Source organism: Pelobates fuscus, chromosome 9 (genome assembly GCF_036172605.1).
Source record: "Pelobates fuscus isolate aPelFus1 chromosome 9, aPelFus1.pri, whole genome shotgun sequence".
NCBI classification, from domain to species: domain Eukaryota; kingdom Metazoa; phylum Chordata; class Amphibia; order Anura; family Pelobatidae; genus Pelobates; species Pelobates fuscus.
In genome coordinates this window covers 144,783,779-144,810,036 of record NC_086325.1, presented here as the reverse complement: position 1 = coordinate 144,810,036, position 26,258 = coordinate 144,783,779, and the positions used below count along the sequence as shown (strand labels likewise).

Sequence of the window (26,258 nt, the reverse complement as noted above, 5' to 3'; positions counted from 1 at the left end):
TCCAATGGTTGCGCCTGGCCGAGTCCCGTCCGATTTAAGTTTCTTGTTTCTCTTCCCCATTGCTCCCTATATCGTCGTGGTAGGCAGTGAGGGTTTTTGTCGATTTTGGGGGTGATATTCGTAGGTTTAGGCAATATATTGGTTTGTGCAGCACGGAGCTCGCTGAAGTTGCGACCGCTCGCCTCGGCTGTTGGCTCCGCCCCCCCAATTGAGTTACATTTTTGTTCGTTGAGTAAAAGTGGATGTCCCTCATAAATGAGTATACAAATGTTTGCCTCATGGAGAACCCCCTATCAAGATGTTCTGTGCGTACCTATGCCTTTAAACACATTTTAAAACTCTCTCCTAATTTATTTTTCCCCTGGTAAAATTAAATTAGTAAGCATGGTCTCAACCTTATCGTATTTTTATCATGTTTTGTTATTTTGTACATTTTCAACTTGGATAGCAGCATTAAATAACTACCCTTCTAAATACTCGGGTAGGGTTACCATAACCACCATGTTTTCCTGGACACATATAATGTATACATATTGATGGGCAGCACGTGAAGAGGTCTGCCCTGTAGTATGCAGATTTCAGAAGAAGATTTTTAAGATTAAGTATATAGGCAATAAGAATCCTGCACGATATGTATTATACATACTGCTGGGAAGCCCTTCCCATGCATTTTTATAAATACAATAAAATTATATGTGTCCCTGAAAACGTGGTGGTTATGGTAACCCTGTCTATACAGCATCCTAAAAGAGAGATATATAAAAAGATGTGTGTCAGGAATTCAAGTTTCATGGAAGAATTCAGGCTCTACCTAAACCTGCACTATATGTAAAATGAAATTCAAATCTTGTAACACCCATCGTTAAAACACACCCATCCACAAGAGTTGTGCCATATGCGTTGTTTAATTTTCAAATGTAGATATAACTTGGAGTGAAAAGGGGTTTGTTACAATGTAATTATTGCAGTTTTGGACCCAGCAGAACTGGGGCATTTTGAGTCCACAATGGCTCTCCATGATTTGCTTATCTATATATTCTTTATTTCCAAATGTTCCACCCAAACACTACGAGTGCCGATATGTGACCATTAGAACCAGTGATAGTCTATGTGATTGTTACAAAGTAGTTTTCAGAATTTGTATTCTAATATGGAAAGCTATCCCCACTTGGCATCAGATCTATTGAACTGCTGATGATAAATAAGTTGAGCATTTTATGCTGGCATATGGTCTCTTAAGGGATCTGAATGTGATGATGACATGTATTGTCGCCAGCCCTTAATGAGTTAAAAGATTAACTTGTCATTTCCATAATGTATAATTTTATTTTTTAATACCATACGCAGAGTATAAAGAGAACTGCAGTCTCCAGTTATCTGTAGGTGGGATAATTATGCATGATTCTTCTTTAAATTTTTAATTAAAGCATTTCCTGGCAATTGGGACTTTACCACGCATTTCATTGTGAATAGAGAGCAGTTCTATGCCCTGACAAGGTGCAGAGCCATCTCTTAACGCACGTCCCTGGCAGTACAGACAAATCTCTAGCTGCTTTGGGAAGGCAAGGCAGGCACAGAGATTGCAAGCTCTTGGGCACAGCAACCTTGCTTCCATTTCAGTCTGTTCCCTGTACTGTGTTGTTTATATTCTCTATCAATGATTATGTTTTTTTTTAAATCTATCCTATCTCTCTTTTATTGTGTGCTAGGCAAAATACAAAATCAAAAACAAAACAATTTCCCTTTCATAAATGAAAGATAATCAGAATGCATGTACGTTTTCTTCAATCATGATAGGAGGGTGGGTGGTCATTCCCCCCCACCCCCATCTAGCTGAGCCAACACTCTGTACAGAGCCGTAACCTGCAGCCACCGCTGGTCTCGGAATGTAACCCACCCATAATATGTTATATAGCCCTAGCTATGAGCTGACGATGAAATTTTCTCAGCAGTTTCCGTGCCTGTCTAACAGATTGGCTCTGAGTGTTACACCAAAGACCATCCATATTTATTAGCTACCTTTCCCGCTCTCCCTCCCTCTGCATCTCTGCATCTCTCTCTCACTCCCTCCCTCCTCACCATTCTTACATCTCTCTTTCCCTCCCTCCCTCCTTCCTAGCATTGCTGAGGCTCACAGATAGTCTGCGAAGGAAGGCATGTTGTGAGTTCTGCAGCATACTGACTAATCACAGGTGCCTTCCATATGGTTTGTGCTTAAGGAGAAAATGAAGAACCCTTTGATCCCACCTTTGACAAAGTCCATCAGCCTCATCTTTTAACAAGCTACAAGGAATCGTTTTTTTTTTAGATATAAATATACATGTTCTCCCAATGCCCCATTTTTTTGGGATAGTCGTGGAAAGCAGCCCTGGAGAACAGTTTTTTTAATTGGGGGGAGGGGAGGAGAAGTGGCACCCCATTTTTGCAAAATGTGGGGGGCTGCTGCTTGTTTCTTCCTCACGTCAAGCCTCCCCCCTTTGGTTTCTTCTCTTACCCGCTGGATTACCTGTGCCCTCTCGATGGATGAAAGAAGGTTTCCCTTACACTGACCTGGGTCTCTTTCTCTCTCGCTATCATCTTTGGATCACACAGAAGAAGAAGAACTAAGCGCCCATCTCCGACACAAAGCCAGGCAAGATTGGGGGTGAGCAACCCCCACCCTCACAGACCTGCACCCCCTCTAAGCTAACATGGGATGTAACATGTGTGTGGTTCGGAAACCAGAGGAGCATTATAAAGTGATGCTGCAGGTAAGAGACAGAAGAGGTGGCAATGATGGCATGGACAGAATGAGGAGGCACAGATGGCATAAACAGAATGGGTTGGCGAGACTTGGGGCAAAGGAGAGGGCAAAAAATTATGCATGGGAGATTATGGGGTGGTAACTGCGTTAGACGAAAAAAAAGATGCCTTGATTAGATAGAGTCCAATCTATAGCAGGCTGGATGCTTGTGTAAATCAGATGGGCACGAGGAGTGGAGGTGGTCAATATTAGCAAATATAACTGTGAGTGTATGAAATGCATACAAGTGATAAAAAAAAAAGATTTAAAAAAGAATAGAGCAATAGTATAAAGAGTAATAAAGGGTTGTGAGATGCATAGCAGATTCAATCCTAATTCTAGATATCTTCCTTTGCCTACACACCCTCCGTCTCTGTCTTTTACACACCCACATACGCTTCGCTTCGCTTCACACACTCGAGCACAAATAAACATATACTCAAACTAACACGTCTAAAGCCAACACGCTGCCATTTGTCCATCTCCTTTACATAAACAGTTTCCAACATACCAAATCGAGCTTTTGATTTTATGCACATTTTTCTTCTCTCATGCGAACACTCACATACACACATACATACTTTCCCAAAAACAACATTCATACAAACGAGTTCACATATGATGTTATCAACACAACCAAGCTCCTATATATATTATAATCATACTATGCCTTACCCACATGCATGCACACTGTCTACACAAACTCTCACGTGTCATCTGCATGTGTATGAAAGGCATGTTAATGTGCATGTTATGTCTTTCACATACGTGTTCTGGAACAGACAAATTCTCCCTCTTTCTTTGAGTCTCACACGTGCTTCCATACAATGTTACATACATTCTCTTTCACACGTGTTATCTCAGACACATGTATACACACACACACACACACACACACATGCAGTGAAGTTGCAATACCTTCAGAATGTAGGTTCTTGCACATGACTTGTGATAAATCACTGTATCCAAGCACACTGTGATGCAGCACTGGATAAAGTAATGACACCCAGGAGCCAGACATTTGTCATATATTACATGTCTAGTTAATGTCACGTCTTTATTTGCTCTGGTGCGTTTTTTATATATATATATATATATATATATATATATATATATATATATATATATATATACATTTATGAATCCAAGCGCGATATTCCTGGTTTTAAAATAATACATTTTGGAGATAGCATTATTGTTTTTTTAAAAAAGCAATGTTTTTATCAGCAGTAAACCATAACACGTGCTTATGTATCCGTGTACGTGTTTCTGAATGCACTGTGTGTCTATTCTGTGTGTTTGCTGCGTGTGTTTGTGTATTTGATTACATGGGTGTGCGTGTGTTCGAATTTCTGGCTTTCAAATGAAGAATGGGGGAGGGGGGGTAATATCACCAGTTAATTAATTTCGTAGGTGGTCTGAGACTGGTAATAGAAATCACATTTATATCTTCTTGTTTAGTCTTATATTAAATGCTTCTTTTAAGCTAAAATATATACTCAAGTCCTATATTTGTACATGTGCATGTTGATTTTACATACGTAGTGTTTTATTTAGGAGAATGAGGTTGCACTGATAACATATTTGAATAAAAAGGTTCCTGTACACCGTGAATTATATATACATTTCTTTAGGTCCCACAGGTTATACACCTGAGTGTGTTCATTAATCCCCCCCGATACTCCCCATCACTTCACTTGGGACTAGAATTGTCAAATTAAAACCATGTTACAAGTCACAAAGAACCCTGGTTCTCTTACTAACCCACGGCATCCATTCTGTTTAACTACTAAGCCTTTCCTTTTCCAGTCTAATGTTGAAAGGACATGCCAAATTATTGCATGTAATTTAAAGGCCTTGCAGGGTGCGATGGACCCCTGAAGGTGGTAGGGGGGGCGATGAATCCCTGAAGATGGTAGGGGTGCGATGGACCCCTGAAGATGGTAGGGGTGCGATGGACCCCTGAAGATAGTAGGGGTGCAATGGACCCCTGAAGATGGTAGGGGTGTAATGGACCCCTCAAGATGGTAGGGGTGCGATGGACCCCGGAAGATGGTAGGGGTGCGAGGGACCTCTGAAGATGGTAGGGGTGCGATGGACCCCTGAAGATGGTAGGAGTGCAATGGACCCCTGAAGATGGTAGGGGTGCGATGGACCCCTGAAGATGGTAGGGGTGCGATGGATCCCTGAAGATGGTAGGAGTGCAATGGACCCCTGAAGATGGTAGGAGTGCGATGGACCCCTGAAGATGGTAGGGGTGCGATGGACCCCTGAAGATGGTAGGGGTGCGATGGATCCCTGAAGATGGTAGGAGTGCAATGGACCCCTGAAGATGGTAGGAGTGCGATGGACCCCTGAAGATGGTAGGGGTGCGATGGACCCCTGAAGATGGTAGGGGTGCGATGGATCCCTGAAGATGGTAGGAGTGCAATGGACCCCTGAAGATGGTAGGAGTGCGATGGACCCCTGAAGATGGTAGGAGTGCGATGGACCCCTGAAGATGGTAGGGGTGCGATGGATCCCTGTAGATGCCTGGCAGCAAGCTGTTGGCCCCTCAGGTCAGCAGAGTGTTATTCTATGCAGACTGCAGCATGGCACTGTGTAATGAATGGGGTGGGAGGGTTCAGTCTCTTGGAGGTGCTCGGTACTGCTCTATTTAGATCTGACTTGTCTATTGTTTCCTGACCTTTCCTTTCATTGTGCGATTTATACCCCTGCTGCATCTCTGCCTATTCTTTTCTGTATGCCATGGTTTCTCCCAATCTATTTTATTTATTTCACCTTTCATCCTATTACATTTATATTTGCCCTTTCTTCCCCGTACCTTCCACGCTCCCCCTCTCTATTCTATCAGTGTGGGCTTACATTACATTTCTTCCAAATCTATATTTTTACCTTTTGGCCTCTCTCTTTTTCACCCCCACCCCCTTTCTCTCTCACTTTCTCCCTCTCTCTATATATTTTGTTCTCCTTCAATCTATCACTTGTTCCTTCATTTTCTGTCTTGCCTTCTCTCTCTCTATTGCTCTTTCTCTATCTTGTTCTCTCTTTTGCTCATTCTCCTGCTCTTTCTCTCACTCTCTCTATTGTGTTCTCGTTCTCAATCTCTTGATCTTTTTCTGTTGCCCTCTCTATCCTGTTCTCAGTAATGTTTTATCTATCACTCTCTCTTATTATCTTTCTTCCCTCTCCTCTTCTCATACTTACACAAACCTTCTAAAACTACTCACAGTGACCTTCTGAAAACCACTGTCACTAACTCTAACCTTCTAAAACCATTCTCACTCACAGTGACCTTCTAAAACCACTTTCACTCACTCTAACCTTCTAAATCCACACTCAATCGTACTAACCTTATAAAACCACTATTACTCCTGTTAATCTTCTAAAACCGTGCTCACTCACACTAACCTTCTAAAACCACTGTCACTCACACTAACCTTCTAAAGCCATGCTCACTAATACTAACCTTCTAAAACCACTGTCACTCACACTAACCTTCTAAAACCACTGTCACTCACACTAACCTTCTAAAACCATGCTCACTCATACTAACCTTCTAAAACCACTGTCACTCACACTAACCTTCTAAAATCACGTTCAGTTACAGTAACCTTCTAAAACCGTGCTCACTCACACTAACCTTCTAAAACCACTGTCACTCACACTAACCTTCTAAAGCCATGCTCACTAATACTAACCTTCTAAAACCATGCTCACTCACACTAACCTTCTAAAACCACTGTCACTCACACTAACCTTCTAAAGCCATGCTCACTCACACTAACCTTCTAAAACCATGCTCACTCACACTAACCTTCTAAAACCACTGTCACTCACACTAACCTTCTAAAACCATGCTCACTCATACTAACCTTCTAAAACCATGCTCACTCACACTAACCTTCTAAAGCCATGCTCACTCATACTAACCTTCTAAAGCTGTGCTCACTTATACTAACCTTCTAAAGCCATACTCACTCATACTAACCTTCTAAAGCCGTGCTCACTCATACTAACCTTCTAAAAGCATGCTCACTCACACTAACCTTCTAAAACCATGCTCAATCTCATTAACCTTCTAAAACCACTGTCCCTCACACTAACCTTCTAAAACAATGCTCACTCATACTAACCTTCTAAAACCATGCTCACTCACACTAACCTTCTAAAGCCGTGCTCACTCACACTAACCTTCTAAAACCATTCACCATTTTTCACGTTTAGATCTTTATCATTCTCTTCCTTTCTCCTGTTTTCATTCCATCGTGCTGTCTCTCCTATATTCTCTGTGTTACACTCTCCCACAGATTCTCTTCCTTTCTCCTGTTTTCATTCCATCGTGCTGTCTCTCCTATATTCTCTGTGTTACACTCTCCCACAGATTATCTTCCTTTCTCCTGTTTTCATTCCATCGTGCTGTCTCTCCTATATTCTCTGTGTTACACTCTCCCACAGATTCTCTTCCTTTCTCCTGTTTTCATTCCATCGTGCTGTCTCTCCTATATTCTCTGTGTTACACTCTCCCACAGATTCTCTTCCTTTCTCCTGTTTTCATTCCATCGTGCTGTCTCTCCTATATTCTCTGTGTTACACTCTCCCACAGATTATCTTCCTTTCTCCTGTTTTCATTCCATCGTGCTGTCTCTCCTATATTCTCTGTGTTACACTCTCCCACAGATTATCTTCCTTTCTCCTGTTTTCATTCCATCGTGCTGTCTCTCCTATATTCTCTGTGTTACACTCTCCCACAGATTCTCTTCCTGCTCCTTTCTGTCTCACACTCTCTTACTTCTCCTCAAATGTCTCTATCCCACTAAGCTTTACAATTCTCTCTCTCCTTCCTCTGCTGTCTCTATGTAACTCTCTCTCTCGTCCTCTTGTACTCTCCCTCACAACTATTGATTCCAATTCTGTCTCTTACTCACTCTCACACGCGCTCTCAATCTCTCATTCTATTTAACTTTCCTTCCCATTATCATTTTCTCATACTTCTTACACACAAACTCTGTCTCCCACCGATATTTCCCTTCACATCTTCACTCACATCTATTCTATATTCTCACATCTCTTACTCTCACTCTCTGTCACACATTTCTTATCTCTCTTACACTCAAAAGACTAGATTTCTCTTTTTCTTTCACTTTCTTACCCCCGTGTCATACTATATTACTTCTCTCTCTTGAAAACAGACATACCTGCATACACACATGTAGAATGACATACCTGCACACACACACATATATAGACATACCTGTTTATACACATACATACACATATCTACATACACACATATACATAGACATACCTGCATATATGCATACCTACAAACATACACACATACACATACCTGCATTTAGATATACATACACACACATATCTACATACACAGACACACACACACACATACCTGCATATACACACATGTACTCAGATATGCCTGCATATACACATACACACACATGCCTACACACACATATACACAGATATGCTTGGATATAAACTTACATGCACACACACACACCTGCATATACATATACATACACACATATACTTACATAAACATATACACAGACGTACCTGCATGTACACTTGCATACACACACACACACACACACATATGTAAACAGACATAAATGCATATACAAATTCCTACATACACACATATGTACACACACATATAACTGCATATACACATAGCTACATACACACACATACCTATATAAATATACACAAACTTGCATACATGCGTACCTACACATAAACACATGCACACCTACAAACACATACATACAAATACACACACACATACTCTCACATACTTGTATATACACTTACCTGCATACACACACATGCACACCTACAAATACACACATACCTGCACACACATGCCTACATACACACATACACACCTACAAACACATGCCTACAAACATACACACATACCTACACACCCACAGATACTCAAATCCCTATGTAAACACACACATATCGCACACTTCGTCTGCTCCTCCTTTCCTGGAGTCCTTCACTCTAGTCGATGTCTTTCTTCCTTTTTGATCCTTCTGGGGATGTTTTCTTGTGGAGGGAAGAAGAAGAAGAAGGGTTTTATTATCCCGATAAAGCCACCTTAAAGCTTTTCTTAGATTCTGTTGGCAACAGCCCATAATAATGAATCTTGTGGTTTCAGTCCTGGAGCAGATTGTGTGACTGGAATAGCAAGCCAGATCAATGGAAACTCTGGGAGAGATGAGAGAGAAAAGGGATTGAAAGTGTAAAAAGCATGAGAGGTCATTATGTGTGACAGAGAAATCAACTTTGGCAGGATTGTCACCTTCTGACATCACCCTTTCACAATGTGAGCACCATTCTTGTAACAACAGACTATTCAGAATTAAATACACAGACATTGTATGGCTGCACAATGCTTTCCATACTTAGTTTATCCTTAAATATATATATATATATATATATATATATATATATATATATATATATAGATCATTTAGTATTTTTAAAATATATTTATTAACACTTTCAGAAATGGATTGCATATTTTGTGTTATCCAGAAAGTATATGTATGTAAGCAAACAATATTCTGTGTTTATTGGGAGATTTAATTCAGAGTAGCAGATACAAATATGATGAGATAGACAGACTGGCAGACAGAGAGAGAAAGAGATAGATAGATAGATAGATAGATAGATAGATAGATAGCTATACAGACCGACAGAGGCAGACAGACAGACAGACATGTTTAGATAATAGATAGATAGATAGATAGATTGACAGATAGATAGATAGATAGATAGATAGATAGACAGATAGATAGATAGATAGATTGACAGATAGATAGATAGATAGATAGATAGATAGATAGACAGATAGATTGACAGATAGATTGACAGATAGATAGATAGATAGATAGATAGATAGATAGATAGATAGATAGATAGATTGACAGATAGATTGACAGATAGATTGACAGATAGATAGATAGATAGATTGAGAGATAGATTGACAGATAGATTGACAGATAGATAGATAGATAGATAGATAGATTGAGAGATAGATTGACAGATAGATTGACAGATAGATAGATAGATTGACAGATAGATTGACAGATAGATTGACAGATAGATAGATAGATTGACAGATAGATTGACAGATAGATTGACAGATATATAGATTGAGAGATAGATTGACAGATAGATTGACAGATAGATAGATAGATTGAGAGATAGATTGACAGATAGATTGACAGATAGATAGATAGATTGAGAGATAGATTGACAGATATATAGATAGATAGATAGATAGATAGATAGATAGATAGATAGATAGATAGATAGATTGGCAGATAGATAGATAGATAGATTGACAGATAGATTGGCAGATAGATAGATAGATAGATAGATAGATATACAGACCGACAGAGGCAGACAGATAGACAGACACATTCATTTAAGAGAAAAAGTGAAAAATAAGTTATACAGACAGACATCTTTTAGGCAGAAATATACTAGAAATAGAGACAGACAAACAAATACAAGATAGATAGATAGATAGATAGATAGATAGACTTCTTTGGCTATATATATTTGTATATGTGAGTGTATCAGAGCAATCAGGCAATAACATAATTTGGGTTTCCATGGTGATTGCTCCACTTTTAGAACTTTGCATCACAATTGTTTCTTTTTTATATGTAACCCCCAACCCCCTATTGTGTTCCACGTGAGATGTGAAGTTGCTATGGCAGCAGTCTGGGAATTCAGCCAATCCAAGTGTAGTTACAACTTTAGTTACATTGTTACTGCGTTGGTTTTAGAAATGTGACCGCGTAACCGTAAATAAAGATAAGCCTGGCAATCTCCATTTTCTATCACTTACTCCTCGCCTATTTTGTTAGCCTCCGAAATACATTAAGCACTTCCTTTACTCGACACTTGCATCCTGCGTGCGTTTAATATCCTCCATTGTGTCTTTTGTGGAGCGTTAAGTACGATGTTGTTGCTATAGAAATGGGACTATATGTGTGACGCAGTGCCTACTCCCTACGTTTCTTCTGAATGATAATTAAAAGTCTTATTCCTTATAATACCAGGAAAAAGATAACACAAAAATCAATATATGAGCACGTTATTGTGTAACAGTTACATGCAGCTAAAATCTGTACCTTTTAATGGATTTGACATGAATTGCAATGCAATGTGTTTCTATGTAGGCAAAGAGAGTCGTCATGTTAGAAGACAAGTAATTAAAGAGCCTTAACTCCAAACAGCAGTCTCCGAGGTACATATACACTGAAGGGTGTAAAATATCTTGCTGACAAGGCTATTCAATAAAGGGATGTATAACTGAGCTCCTTGTTGTATAGAATAGAAAAATGAAATCTAGGCAAAAAATAGTCAATAAACCTCTAAAAGGTGAATTGTCTGAAATGCTGAATTTCACATAGAGTTTTACATTTTAGACCAATATAGTCATTTTTGGCAATTTTTTCCAAACCCGCTCTGTTTCAGCTTAGGTTTTTAAGACTTTGAGTTCAACATTGATTTCCCCACAATTCACACTTTAGTGATTACCCCTTTGAGGTCTGGCAGATTAATAACCGGATTTTAAAGGTTATCTTTAATGTACGTGTATGTCCAACGTCAGTAACTAGCTAACGGCGTTTTATAGGCAATCAACATATTGGGGATTCTTGTTGAAATAAAATTTTATTTTAGGGATACATGTCTCGAAACTGTGTTACCAGTGAGTGATATTTGACTTGGGGAAAAAAAAGGATGGTAAAAAAACAAACAATTCACATATGACAAATAGCTTTTATTTATATTTTCAAAGCATTTTTGTTTGAGTTTTGGGAAAACTTGAAAAATAGCTGAAATGCAGATTTTATTTTCCAATTAATTTGTTTTGGCTAAAATTGATAAATGTATAATCCCCCCTTTTGTGAATCAACCCCTTGTTTCATTATATCAAGTTAAAGGGACACTATAGTCACCCAGACCACTTCAGTAGTGATGTCCCGAACGGTTTGCTGGCGAATAGTTCCTGGCGAACATAGCTTGTTCGCATTCGCCACGGATGGCAAACATATGCGATGTTCGGTCCGCCCCCTATTCGTCATCATTGAGTAAACTTTGACCCTGTACCTCACAGTCAGCAGACACATTCCAGCCAATCAGCAGCAGACCCTCCCTCCCAGACCCTCCCACCTCCTGGACAGCATCCATTTTAGATTCATTCTGAAGCTGCATTCTTAGTGAGAGGAGGAACAGTGTGCTGCTGCTGATTTAATAGGGAATTTGATAGCTAGGCTAGTGTATTCAGTGTCCACTACAGTCCTGAATGACTCATCTCATCTCTGCTGTAAGGACAGCACCCCAAAAAGCCCTTTTTAGGGCTAGAACATCAGTCTGCTTTTTGTTTTTTCCTGTGTAATCTAATTGCAGTTGCCTGCCTGCCAGCGTGTGTGTCAGGCTCACAGCGTATACTGTGCCCACTTGCCCAGTGCCACCACTCATATCTGGTGTCACAATAGCTTGCATTTTAAAAAAAACAAACTTTTTTGACTGTAATATAATAGCAGTCAGTTTCCATTACACGTGTGCGTTTCAGGGCCTGCCAGGGCACAGTGTCACACCAGTGCAACTCATATCTGGTGTAACAGTAGTGTACATTTAAAAAAAACAACACTTTTTTGACTGTGAAATAATAGCAGTCAGTTTCCTTCACGCATGTGCGTTTCAGGGCCTGCCAGGGCACAGTGTCACACCAGTGCAACTCATATCTGGTGTAACAGTAGTGTACATTTAAAAAAAAACCTAGAAATTTGACTGTGAAATAATAGCAGTTTCCTTCACACGTGTGCGTTTCAGGGCCTGCCAGGGCACAGTGTCACACCAGTGCAACTCATATCTGGTGTAACAGTAGTGTACATTTAAAAATAAAAATACAATTTTGACTGTAATAGATTGAATAGCAGTTAGTTGTCTGCAAGCGTGTGTGTCAGCTTGCACGCATAGTACCACTAATCGAAAAAAAAATGACAGGCAGAGGCAGGCCACCCCGCAGGGGCCGTCGTGGTCGTGGTGCTGTGATTCCCTTTGACCCTAGAATAATGCCCAGTGTTCAGAGGCTACGTACCGGAACTCGAAAAGTTCTGAGGACATAGTTGACTGGCTAACACAGGACACCCAATCTTCTACAGCTTCCGCTCGGAACCTTGACGCACAATCCTCCTCCTTCGGGCACCTCTCAAGATACCACTCACCCACCTGCCGCCACCACCAACACTAGCACCACAGCCGCTTCACTTGATATGTCAGAGGAGTTATTTACACATCAGTTGGTAGAAATGAGTGATGCGCAAGCATTATTGCCAGAGGATGTAGATAACAGGGATATGTCTCAGTCAGGCAGCATTACACACATGGACGTACGGTGTGATGATGATGATGTTGTACCCGCTGCTGCTTCCTTTGCTAAATTTTCAGATACAAGTGAAGCGGTTGAAGATGATGATGCGTCCGTGGATGTCACATGGGTGCCCGCTAGAAGAGAAGAAGAACAGAGGGAAAGTTCAGATGGGTAGACAGAGAGGAGGAGGAGACGAGTTGGAAGCAAGGGGAGGTCGTCGCAGGGAGCTAGTGGCACAGTCAGACAGCATGCATCGGCACCCGGGGTCAGCCAGACAGCACGCCAATCAGCGCATGCTGTTGCCACCACCAGAATGCCGTCATTGCAGAGCTCAGCAGTGTGGCATTTTTTTTGTGTGTCTGCCTCTGACAACAGCGATGCCATTTGCAACCTGTGCCAAAAGAAACTGAGTCGTGGGAAGTCCAAAACCCACCTAGGTACAACTGCTTTGCGAAGGCACATGATCGCACATCACAAACGCCTATGGGATCAACACATGAGTACAAGCAGCACACAAACTCAAAGCCGCCATCCTCCTCCTGGTCCAGCATCTTCAGTCACATCAACCACTGCTGTCCTCCTTGCCCCCTCTCAACCATCCGCCACTCCGTCTCTTGCCTTGAGCAGTTCCTGCTCATCTGCCCACAGTCAGGTGTCTGTCAAGGACATGTTTGAGCGTAAGAAGCCAATGTCACAAAGTCACCCCCTTGCCCAGCGTCTGACAGCTGGCTTGTCTGAACTCTTAGCCCGCCAGCTTTTACAATACAAGCTGGTGGAGTCTGAGGCGTTCCAAAAATTTTTAGCTATTGGGACACCGCAGTGGAAGGTACCCGGCCAAAATTTCTTTGCACAAAAGCCAATCCCCAACCTGTGCTCGATTGTGCAAAAGGAAGTAATGGCATGTCTGGCACACAGTGTTGGGGCAAGGGTCCATCTGACCACTGATACCTGGTCTGCAAAGCATGGTCAGGGCAGGTATATCACCTACACTGCGCATTGGGTAAACCTGCTGACGGCTGGCAAGCATGGAATGCATGGCTCTGCAGAGGAGTTGGTGACACCGCCACGACTTGCAGGCAGGCCTGCTGCCACCTTCTCTACTCCTCCTACTCCATCCTCTTCCATAACCTCCTCGGCTGAGTCCTCTTCTGCTGCTGCGTCTTGCTCCACATCAACGGCACCCCCCCAGCTCCCCAGGTACTATTCCACATCCCGGATACGGCAGTGTCACGCCGTCTTGGGGTTGACTTGCCTGAAAGCAGAGAGTCACACCGGACCAGCACTCCTGTCCGCCCTGAACGCACAGGTGGATCAGTGGCTGACTCCACACCAACTGGAGATCGGCAAAGTGGTTTGTGACAACGGAAGAAATTTGTTGGCGGCATTGAATTTGGTCAAGTTGACACATGTGCCGTGCATGGCACATGTGTGTAATCTGATCGTACAACGCTTTGTGCATAAGTACCCAGGCTTACAGGATGTCCTGAAGCAGGCCAGGAAGGTGTGTGGCCATTTCAGGCGTTCCTACACGGCCATGGCGCACTTTTCAGATATCCAGCGGCGAAAAAACATGCCAGTGAGGCGCTTGATTTGCGACAGCCCGACACGTTGGAATTCAACACTCCTAATGTTCGACCACCTGCTCCAACAAGAAAAAGCCATTAACGAGTATTTGTATGACCGGGGTGCTAGGGCAGCCTCTGTGGAGCTGGGAATTTTTTTGCCACATTACTGGACGCTCATGTGCAATGCCTGTAGGCTCATGCGTCCTTTTGAGGAGGTGACAAACCTAGTCAGTCGCACCGAAGGCACCATCAGCGACATCATACCATTTGTTTTCTTCCTGGAGCGTGCCCTGCAAAGAATGCTGGATCAGGCCGTAGATGAGCGTGAAGAGTCAGAGTTGTGGTGACCATCACCACCAGAAACAGCCTTATCAGCATCGCTTGCTGGACCTGCGGCAACGCTGGAGGAGGATTGTGAGGAAGAGGACTCAGAGGAGGATCGTGGCTTTGAGGAGGAGGAGGAAGACCAACCATAACAGGCATCACACGACCACGCCGGCAAGGACAGGACGCTTTACAGATGTGTTGTTGATGGAGGACATGCAGAGCTTTTTAAGTCCTACGCATCGCCACAGCCCTTCTGGGTCCACCCTCAGAGAACGACTCGACCGACAGGTAGCAGACTACCTAGCCTTAACTGCAGATATCGACACTCTGAGGAGCGATGAACCCCTTGACTACTGGGTGTGCAGGCTTGACCTGTGGCCTGAGCTATCCCAATTTGCGATAGAACTTCTGGCCTGCCCCGCTTCAAGTGTCCTGTCAGAAAGGACCTTCAGTGCAGCAGGAGGTATTGTCACTGAGAAGAGAAGTCCCCTAGGTCAAAAAAGTCTAGATTACCTCAACTTTATTAAGATGAATGAGGGATGGATCCCAAAGGGACTGACAGTGGGCGATACATTCGACTAAAAAATGCCTGATGAGGGAGACGTAACAGGGATTAAACTGATAAGAATAGTACTACTTAACACACCACTCCTATCTGGTGGCACATTAGATTGCACGCGCAGTGCCCCAAATTTGAAGTAGGAGGACCGACCAAGCATCTTTTTCCATCTCCCAGTTCCTAAAATCAATGCCATATACACGTCCCCTGATAGGGGACGTAACAGGGATTGAACTGATAGGAATAGTACTACTTAACACACCTTATAATAACACAGAGAGGCAACACAGAGAGAGGAGTCTGAAGAAGAGGAGTCAGAGGAGGAAGGTGGCTTTGAGGAGGTGGAAGACCAAACACAGCAGGCGTCCCAGGGGGCTTGTTGTCACCTTTCGGGGACCCTTGGTGTTGTACGTGGCTGGGTGGAGGAAGAGAACTTCAATGACATCAGTGAGGACAAGGAACGGGACATGGCTAGCTTGGTATCCAACCTTGTGCAAATGGGGAGTTTGCGGTTGTGCAAATGGACTGTTTGCGGTTGTTTGTGGTGCGTTAAATGGGGAGTTTGGTCTGTCACTGTGAAGCGGGCGTAACCCTTACACTACCTGATCGATACAACATCATACCTGATGTTTTAAAGCACGTTATTCCAAACAATTTAGGAATGTTAGGTGATTTATGCCCTTTATAGATTAAAGCAGACTCTGCATCAACTATGTAATTTTCCATGGGAGTTTTGCCATGGATCCTCCTCCGGCATGCCACAGTCCAGGTGTTTGTCCCCTTGAAACAACGTTTCCATCACTTTGTGGCCAGAAAGAGTCCCTGTGGGTTTTAAAATTCGCCTGCCTATTGAAGTCTATGGCGGTTCGCCCGGTTCGCGAACATTTGTTCGCGACATCTCTAAACAGGACCTGTTGTCTGATTGACAGCCTGGTGTGGGGGGGCGTAACAAGATGAATTTAAAAAAGACAAATTTCGAATGAAATCTGCACTTTTTATAAAATATATGACACATTCTATTCAGATACCGCACTTCAGGAAGCTAAAGTATATTGTGTTTGTTGAGGGGCTCTTTAAGAGAGCACAGGAGTCCTGTATGGGAAAATCGCTTGCATTTACTCTGTGAGCTGTCCGCAGTGCTGAAATTCTAGTTATAATACATTGGACATGCTGAGATCTCAGTAAGCAGAGCTGTACATTTCCAAAAATCTCTCCACGATTGCAGCATTGGGGGAAGTCATATTACCATATTATTGGAATACTGTGGTTGGTTACTGTTTTTATGTGAAATAATAGCTTTGTTATTTACATAACAAGGGATGGGTTCTTAGAGCTAAATATTTGACATTGTTCCCCTGCCAAATCCCAATCACACACAGGCCCCCTGTAACAATAGTCAGTTTTTTTTGCAAGGGGTTTGCACCTATCCCATAATGAGTGGCTGGTTACTATAGATATTGGAAGCATAAAATGCTGAGAAAAAAGGTCTCACGATATCCCAGAAGACTGTTTTGACAGCCAGGTTTAGATGCTGATAAACTGTTAAATGTGACTGACTGTCACAGGATGCTCGTGGGTGAGACTCTGTGTTAGTGAGTGACAGTAAGAGAATTTGCAGAGATAACAGCGCAATCAGAAAGAGCAGGTCTTACGACTCAAAGGCTGTCACTTGCAAACAGCTCCCCAAACAACGGCGGGCTACGGAATAAGAACATCACTGAAAAAAATACTAAGTATTAAATTAGGAACTTCGCTGTAGCTTGGTAGTAATATTACAAAAACATGCACAAATAAAACACACTAAAAACAAAACACACAAAGACTATGAGATTTATTCTCTGAACTGCAGTGAACTGAAATTTGAATTGTTAAATAAAGGCTATTTAGCTATTTTTGCAATTTGTTTTTTTTAATCACTAAAATTCACAGAGTTATTCACTAAAGAAATGTTGGAAATTTAAAGTAAATTTAAAATTTTATTTCGAAATATTTAGTTCATAGCGTAGCTGATTTGGAAAATTGTTTACATTTTACAAAGGTTGTTAGTTCTGTGCAGTCTGAACCTAATGCTTAAAGGGACATTGTCACTTCTCGTGATTTTTAATATTATGTTTATTTATCCCTATATTTAAGAATTATGCATTTGTGAGGTGAGAATTTTTTTTAAATTAAATGTAGAAATCTAAACTTTATCCTTCAAATGGTTGTCTCCATCTTGGTTCCCTGTCAGTCATGGTTATAAGCTCTGCCCTTTGCATCTGTCTGTGAGCATAGAGAAGAGAGGAGACACTGAACAATGTATCGATTTCTCCTCCTTATTTGCAAAAATTGTCCTTGCTTTTGCCTACTATAAAATGGATGATGACCTAAATCTTTAATATAAATATAAACAGATATAGATAATTACTTGAAAATAGGTTTGCAGAAGTTTTTAGTGATTTTCAATCTTTTATTAAGGGGTGTAAATCCCTCTGGCACATGAACTGAAACCGAGCATGTGATAGAGCAGAGGTAAGCAATCTTTGGCAATCCATATGTTTTGGACTACATTCCCCTAGGTGCTTGGACAGCATCGTTTCTGTAATAGCATTATTGGAGATATAGTCCACAACAACTGCAGTGCCAAAGATTGCCTACCCCTGTGATAAAACATCATGCTAAAAAATATATTTGTGGGTTTTTTTCTCTGAAATTTAGGAGTTAAATCACTTTTGTTTCTGTCCATGTAACCCTAGCCACACCTCGCCTGGCTGTGACTGACACAGCCTGCAGGTAAACAAAAGGGTTTCATTTTCAATCAGATTTTAACTTGCTGTAATAAAATTTCTCTGTTGCTGTCACTTGTCCTGTATTTACACACAGGAGGCTACTGTAGGGTCTAGAAGGCTATTAACAGAGAAGGAGATAAGAAATTCTAAATTAAACAGACTGTGCAATAAAGTAAGTTTAAGTCACATGCACGGAGGTGTGACTAGGGCTGTATAAACAAAGTAATTTTACTCCTAAATGGCAGAGGATTGAGCAGTTAGACTGCATGACTGCATGACTTATAGTTGATTTGATGCCTGTAGTGTCCCTTTAAGGGTGATGATAGTTCCAACCTGCAAAGTTGCATAAATCGGACTGTGACATGCTAAGAAGACTTTGTATAATACTGAACAGTGTCAGTAGGGAGACTCTAAAATGACAGGTAAACTCTGATTCTCTTTATTTTACTCAGTCTGTACAGGCAGTGGATATAATTATAATAGCTAGCCATGCATGGGTTGGTTCTAAGATTGAGGGTATTAACTCTAAGAGGTGCCAGACAATATGAAAGTGAAAAAAAAATATATAACCCACATTTCATCACAAATACTGGTACATTAATCATCTTAAATTGATGGGTTTTGTGAAAATGAACCCCTTCTTGACAAATGCAGTCACATGAAGAACAACCAGGGTCTTAATGGTCGTGACAGCAGCCGAGACCTGGAGTTCTGCCTGCCACGACAGGCCCAGGCCAGTAGGAGGCCCCGCTTGCAAAACTGGACAGGATTGTATTGAACTAAAATGTTAGGATGACAAATTGTGTCTATAGCTCAGTTAGGATATTTTATAAAAGCATATCGAGAAATGAAATATCTTGCACCAATACGGTCCTTTGTTGCTGTCACTGTATCCCTGTGATGCACTATGAACAGGCATATTCCATTTCAAATCCTAGGCTGAATGTCGGGGTGCTCCTATCTTAAGTGAGCACATGACCCAAAAGGGGTTACATGAAATAATTAGACTTAGGGAACCACTGAGGCAGAGTGAAGAGGATTTAAACAACACACCCTCGCCTGCATTTTGGTTGAGTTGCTACTATCTCGCGGCTTGCACACTACTGAATTTATAATACATACAGTTCAGATCATGAAAAGGCATTAAGGAATTGGAAAAGGGCCAAAGAATGGCATCAAAATTAATAAAGAGGATTAAATGATGAACTCGACAAAGAAAGCACAATTTCTTCAGTGAAGAAAAAAGGCGCCCAGGAAATTATTACCATGTATCGATAAAGTGACCTCTCAGGGGACCTGATCATCCCAAAGAACATGCAAACTAGAGGACATTACTTAATAATGCTAAATAAAAGGCAGTGGGGTTATCTTTTGGATTAACAAAGACATAGATAGATAGATAGATAGATAGATAGATAGATAGATAGATAGATAGATAGATAGATAGATGGATGGATGGATGGATGGATGGATGGATGGATGGATAGATAGACAGACAGACAGAACTATAATCATGAGCTTTACACTCAGTAAGTAGAGCTACAGATAGACAATATAAAATATTTAGATGAATTACTCGTGCCTGTAGCTGAAACAGATACATGAATCAATTAATAGATTTACTTGCATTTTAATATAATGTGCAATTAATTGCCCCTTCAGTAATTACATTAAAAGTTTCAGAATTTACAAAAAGTAAACACATTTAGAGATTTGACTTAGACCTTACGAAACGTACTGATTACTCTGTCTTATTTCGAAATATGGATAAGCGCTAGGGAGCACAGAAGCAAATTTTAAAGTATATACCTGCACCTGTCGGGCCGCGTAAGACGAACAGGAAATACTTTATACTTACCATTCAGCCCAGCGAACAGCACCCTCTGCTGGTTTGCATTGGCCAAAATCATTTTAGCCATTTTCTTCCCTGCAATATATTAGATGCTGCCCGTTTCAATGGCGCATTGTTTATAAATTAAAATGCTGTGATGTCACGCCCGCACTTTAAGTGACCACGTCCTCCAGGTGACCTCATTATCAAACATTTCAGAGTCGCAGAGTGGACCAATCAGAAACATAGTTAGCCTGTATAATGCCTATTTGGGCCCTATTTCTTGCTCTATCATGGTTTCTGCCTCGATACACGTTAATGTTTATAGTAAGTCTTTCTTGCTATATTCTGATATTGACCATGGCTTGTATTTGACTTTGTGTATTTCTGGTATCCCGACCTGGCTTGTTTTGTGACCTTGAGTATTTCTATTATCCTGACCTGGCCTCTTTTTCCATTTATCCATATTTCTATATTCCTGACCATAGCTATTACTGACTTTGTCTTTATCTTTTAGTCCGGCCATTTTGAGGTCCGATAATACATCTATCTAGTACCTCTGTTTGTGGGATCTGCTACTCCTATAAGGTGAGAATTTGACCTTGTGACACTGATTAACCAAAGGCAGCAAACACTAGGTACAGAGACCCCTCTGTGGCCCAACAAAATTAAAGAACACATAAGGTACGGGAAACAGGTGGCACCTAAACAAATCAACAAAGTATAAAGTGCAAACTTAAAAAAATATGAAAGACAACAGGCGAACAAAGATAAAATATATAGTCCCAATATTCTTTTGATGGCCTGAGCTCTTGTTAGATCTGCCCTCAAGGTGGAACTATCACCACACCAGGGTAAGGCTGGTTCACAACCTCTTCAATAGTGTTCGTAACAGTGTACTTTCCCCATTTGTATCATTGTGCCCATTTTAGGCCTCTCCCTTACCCATTTTTGTTACTGAAAATATGTGATTTTTACTTTTTGTAAAAATGTGATTACTTATATGTTTTTCCATAGCTTCCCCTTTTAAAGATCTCCGCCAGGGCTCATTTTTGTTGTCTCTGTGATTTTATCCATAAACTGGGATGCCGGTTGACTCCCAGCCTCAATGCTTTTATGCTTATAACCATAAATTTGATCTTCAGTTATTACCGAACCCAGTCACAAGATGCAATTAGACTGGAAAAAATGAGATTTATTCTAATGCAAGGAAAGGTTTTTTTTTATAGCAAGATCAATAAGGATGTGGAATTCTCAGCCTGAAGAAGTGGTTTCATCAGTACATATGTTTAAACAGTAACTGTATGAATATCTGCAAAAACATAATATTCAGGGATATCATTTTTAATTTGTTGGGTAACGGCTTCTTGATCCAAAGAGAGATCTGACTGCCATTCTGGGGTTGAGAAGGAATTTTTACTAATTTACTGAAAAACTGGATGCACTCCAAACTGGTATTTATCCTTCTTTAGGATCAACAGCAAAAGCAGATGTGAGAAAGGCTGGACTTGATGGACGCATGTCTCTTTTCAGCCTATGTACCTATGTCTGTTTCTGCTGTTGATCAAAAAGAAGGTTAAAGGAACACTATAGTCACCTAAATTACTTTAGCTAAATAAAGCAGTGTTAGTGTATAGATCATTCCCCTGCAATTTCACTGCTCAATTCACTGTCATTTAGGAGTTAAATCACTTTGTTTCTGTTTATGCAGCCCTAGCCACACCTCCCTTGGCTATGATTGACAGAGCCTGCATGAAAAAAAAACTGGTTTAACTTTCAAACAGATGTAATTTACCTTAAATAATTGTATTTCAATCTCTAAATTGAACTTTAATCACATACAGGAGGCTCTTGCAGGGTCTAGCAAGCTATTAACATAGCAGGGGATAAGAAAATCTTAATTAAACAGAACTTGGAATAAAGGAAGCCTAAATAGGGCTCTCTTTACAGGAAGTGTTTATGGAAGGCTGTGCAAGTCACATGCAGGGAGGTGTGACTAGGGTTCATAAACAAAGGGATTTAACTCCTAAATGGCAGAGGATTGAGCAGTGAGGCTGCAGGGGCATGATCTATACACCAAAACTGCTTCATTAAGCTAAAGTTTTTCAGGTGACTATAGTTTCCCTTTAAAAAAAAAAAAAACGTCATTTTAAACAATTTCCAGTTGTGTCTCTAAATGGAGAAAAAAAAACATCTTGACTTCAAAATGATTCGGTTACCTGACATAGCAACTATAATATCCTTGGACATGCTGTTTTGTTTCAAAAAATATTTTTTCAAATCTGTTATAAAACAATATACAGATTATGATAAAACAACCTTTTTGGGCAGATTATTCAACATATTTATTTCAGTGCGTTAATAGTGCCGTGTGAACAAAGATCCATATTAGGTATCCCTTTAAGGATTCTCCTAGCCACACAATATGTTTTACTGCAGCTCTGAAAACGATGTCCAAATATGGCCATTTAATACAAGTTATGTATGACTAGAAACAGGAAGCAAAAATGCTTTAGAAGGAAAAAAAGATGAAACAGAAATGCAAAACCTGAGACTACAGCAATAAAACATTCCCATGTAAGGAGATTAAAATTCCCCAGAATCATTTTCGAACCATTATAAAGTCATTATGGTCGATGTATAGTGCAGGTGCAGGTGCCAAAAGGGCCGCACGCAAATCTTTTATGAAGCAATACAATACAATTCTGTTATGCACCATGTGCAGGGGGGTTGGATTGTAGATGTACATCATATTTACATATAGCTATTAAGACAAAATGATCTAGAATCATCACATTCTACCATGCATGCGCTGGGGTGTATTCTCTAAACACACAAATATAGCAAAGTAAAAACTAGAATTCAATGTTTAGGTTAAGAAATACATTTAGAGAGAAATATCTGAATCTACTGTAGTCACAGCTTGGCTATTTAAAGGGACACTATAGACACTGCAAGTGCTTCATCTCAGTGAATTGGTTAACGTGTCCCTTGGAGTCGCCCTTCCATTCAGCTTAAACCTTTTTTAGTGTTTTAAAGCTAAATGCGAGTCCCCAGATGCTCATCCACTCTGTGCCTTACGAGGAAACATTAGCCTGACCAGCAATGGGGGCAGTGATTGGCTGAGAGTGTCAGCTGACTGCTTTCAGCCTATCACAGTGCCTGTTGCTTGTATGAATTGGTATGACTAGAAGGAAGTGTGTAACCTCTGCTTTAGCCATACCTCCAGTGGGGGCTGGGCTGTGGGAAGCCATAGACCATTATTCAGTGTTAAACCACTCAAAAATGTACTGGACGGACTATGCCATGGTTTAAATTCCTGGTGTCATTCTGACAGCCACTAGAGGCGCTATAAGGGACTATAAATAAATCCAGGAACTGTATAAGTAAATCAATTAGATGAAATGGTTTTAGTGTCTACAGTGTACCCTAAGGCCTATGTTTTGCAACTTGAGTTTCAGTTCACTGTAGTTTGTTGTTTAGAGAATAAACCCTGTGTTATTAAATTGCATACCACCCAACAGTCCTGCCATTGGCAGTACAGTCCTGATTTGGGGTTCAGAGACCGTTGACAAACTTCAGTGGCAAGTTTAAGAAAATAAATGTTGATTTATAGATTTCTTGCTGCTCATCTATCTTGGTATACATTTTTTCAGTTCCTTTGACATTTCTGAAGTATTTCTAAATGGTGGTCGTCCTGGTTAATCTACTCAGATTAAGCCACGTGAACGTATTCCGTATAACTTTGGCATGATATACAGAGGATTATAGTTAATAAAATTCCAACTCTAAAGCGGATATTAACTACAAAGATATTACAATCCCATCATTTTCCTGTCCTGTTTTATTCATTAACAATAATCTCTTTGTCACAGATCTCTGTCATTCTATCTTTCGACACTCTTACTTTGCTTTTTACATTGCGACATTTATTCTGTTACGATTTAGCCCGTCTTTATTAGATAGTCATAAACGCCCTGTTCCAGCTTTCTTCTTTTCGTTTTTTTTTCCATCATTCTTAGACGAGGCCCCCCACCCCCCTCTCTGCAATGACTTAGAGCTCTGCATTCTAAGCTGTAAAACTACAGCGCTCATGCTGCCCTTTGCAGGTTAATGCCTTCATTTATGTTTTCAAACTCATTTTGCCAGAAATAGCAGTCGCCGCATGGCACAAATCACAGCCTGCAAACCAAATGAAACCGGGGGCAGTTTCCCTTTTAACAAAATCCCTGACACAAAGAGCGGGTTGCAGTTTAAAAATGACTGCGTGTCTCGGAGCTTTGACAACTAACACAATATAGAAGCAGGGAGGGGGCGGCAGAACCATTGTGACAAGTGATCATCGTGTACCCCATTCATTGATCCCCTTCTCTACCACACGGAGCTGTAATTCAAAGCAGGAGCCCACCATCGTCAAAGAGTTAAATGTATCTCGGATTTTGAACCGAGATATGATAATGTGTGCAGCGGATACGTATATGGTGCAGTAGTGATGTCGGCCGTTCTGTATTTATAATGACTGCATAATGTTAGCTTTGCTTGACGCATCGGGATGAGGAGAAATTAATAGTACTGAAGAGCCAACGATAATGTTTAACCATTATATAGCTGCATGGTACAGTCATTTTGCCTTTTTGGGGGGAGACGCTTATGACTTCTTCTTCTTTTGGGAAGTACATGAATTTGCTGCCCAGCAGTAGGTAGGATCCCAAAGATGCCATAATGGTTAGGTTGTTAGTTAATTTCACACTGGGAGTGCATGGATTCCACTGATGGGCAGGACTTTAAGTCGGGCTTCATATTGGGTTTGTCAGGTCCAGCATATTGTCCTATCAGTGGTAGAAAGAAGATCCAGGGACTCCAAGTATCTTCAAATGTATTTATTGGGACAAGTGAGACACCGCAACATTTCGACCCCTTAAAGGGTCATTGTCAACCTACACCACACCAAAAATAACAACCATTTATAGGACTATAGACCTAGACATATATCACTTATAAATATTGATGGGTAGAATGTGAAAGTGCTGACCAGCAGTATGTAGAATTCAAATGTTACAGGATGGAATGCAAGTAATTTATCAATCAGGAATCCCGCGAGCATACAAGGCAGCCATGTGCCAGCCACACCAAGAATAAATTATGTGGGTCCAGGAAAATTTTGTGAATTTGCTAAATCTACCCATAGACTGTTGGCGGCCCAATATGGGTAATACAGGGAGTAAATAAACAGGGTTATTCACCAACGTTTTTCACTATAAAACCGATGTAGAGGAAATGGAAGAGTATCTGATTTGGAGAACTGATTCTTTTCAGTTAATCTGATTTTACATTTTAAATTCATATTGAATTCACTTTGAATTCATGACAATTCTCAAAAGTGATTTTCACATTTTCAGGCCAAAATAGCCAAATTGGAAAAATTCCCCAAGTCAGCTATGTTTTAAGTTCAGCTACTTTGGCCTAAAATAAGAAACTAATTTTGCATTTACAATTTTCCACGCTTTCCTTAATAATGATGTAAATATAATAATAATAATAGTTGTAGCAATGTTTAAGGTTTTTGGTGTGTTTGTCAGTAAATGTACAGCGAGTGTGTTTTTATTGAGACTTGACCGAAAACCCCAAACACCTCTGCGAGCCAGCTCTGCGGTTATGTTACCATTCTCTACACCGTGTGTTTTATTATGGGCTTCTACGAAAGATTGCCGTGCAGGACTGCCAAGCGTCTCTTGCCAGCCAAGCTGTAGTGTCTGGGAGATCCTCGCTGATAAGGATATCTGTTATGAATTATTAAGGCTTGCTTCTGGCTTTCTGTATTGAAGTGTTTCCTTTCTCTTATAAGATAAAAAAATAAATAAATGATAAATACACCCACAAGCATATATACTGTTCTGAAGGAGATGTTTTCATTTAAAAAATATATTCAAGCCTTAATGAAGCAATCTGCTGCACGTTTTACAAATATCCCCAGTATAGCTAAAACACAGAGAATTA

At 40.7% G+C, this 26,258-nt stretch overlaps 1 protein-coding gene across 1 annotated transcript in view; it reads left to right on the top strand.

The window, feature by feature from the left end:
- The first annotated feature begins 2,148 nt into the window (after nucleotides 1-2,148).
- The window catches only part of PDZD4 (PDZ domain containing 4), a 95,029-nt gene continuing 70,919 nt past the window's right edge, over nucleotides 2,149-26,258 (top strand). The window contains exon 1 of the mRNA XM_063432658.1: nucleotides 2,149-2,750. Within this exon, the coding sequence (XP_063288728.1) occupies nucleotides 2,691-2,750 (60 nt within the window). The 5' untranslated portion in view covers nucleotides 2,149-2,690. The remainder of the gene's footprint in view (nucleotides 2,751-26,258) is intronic.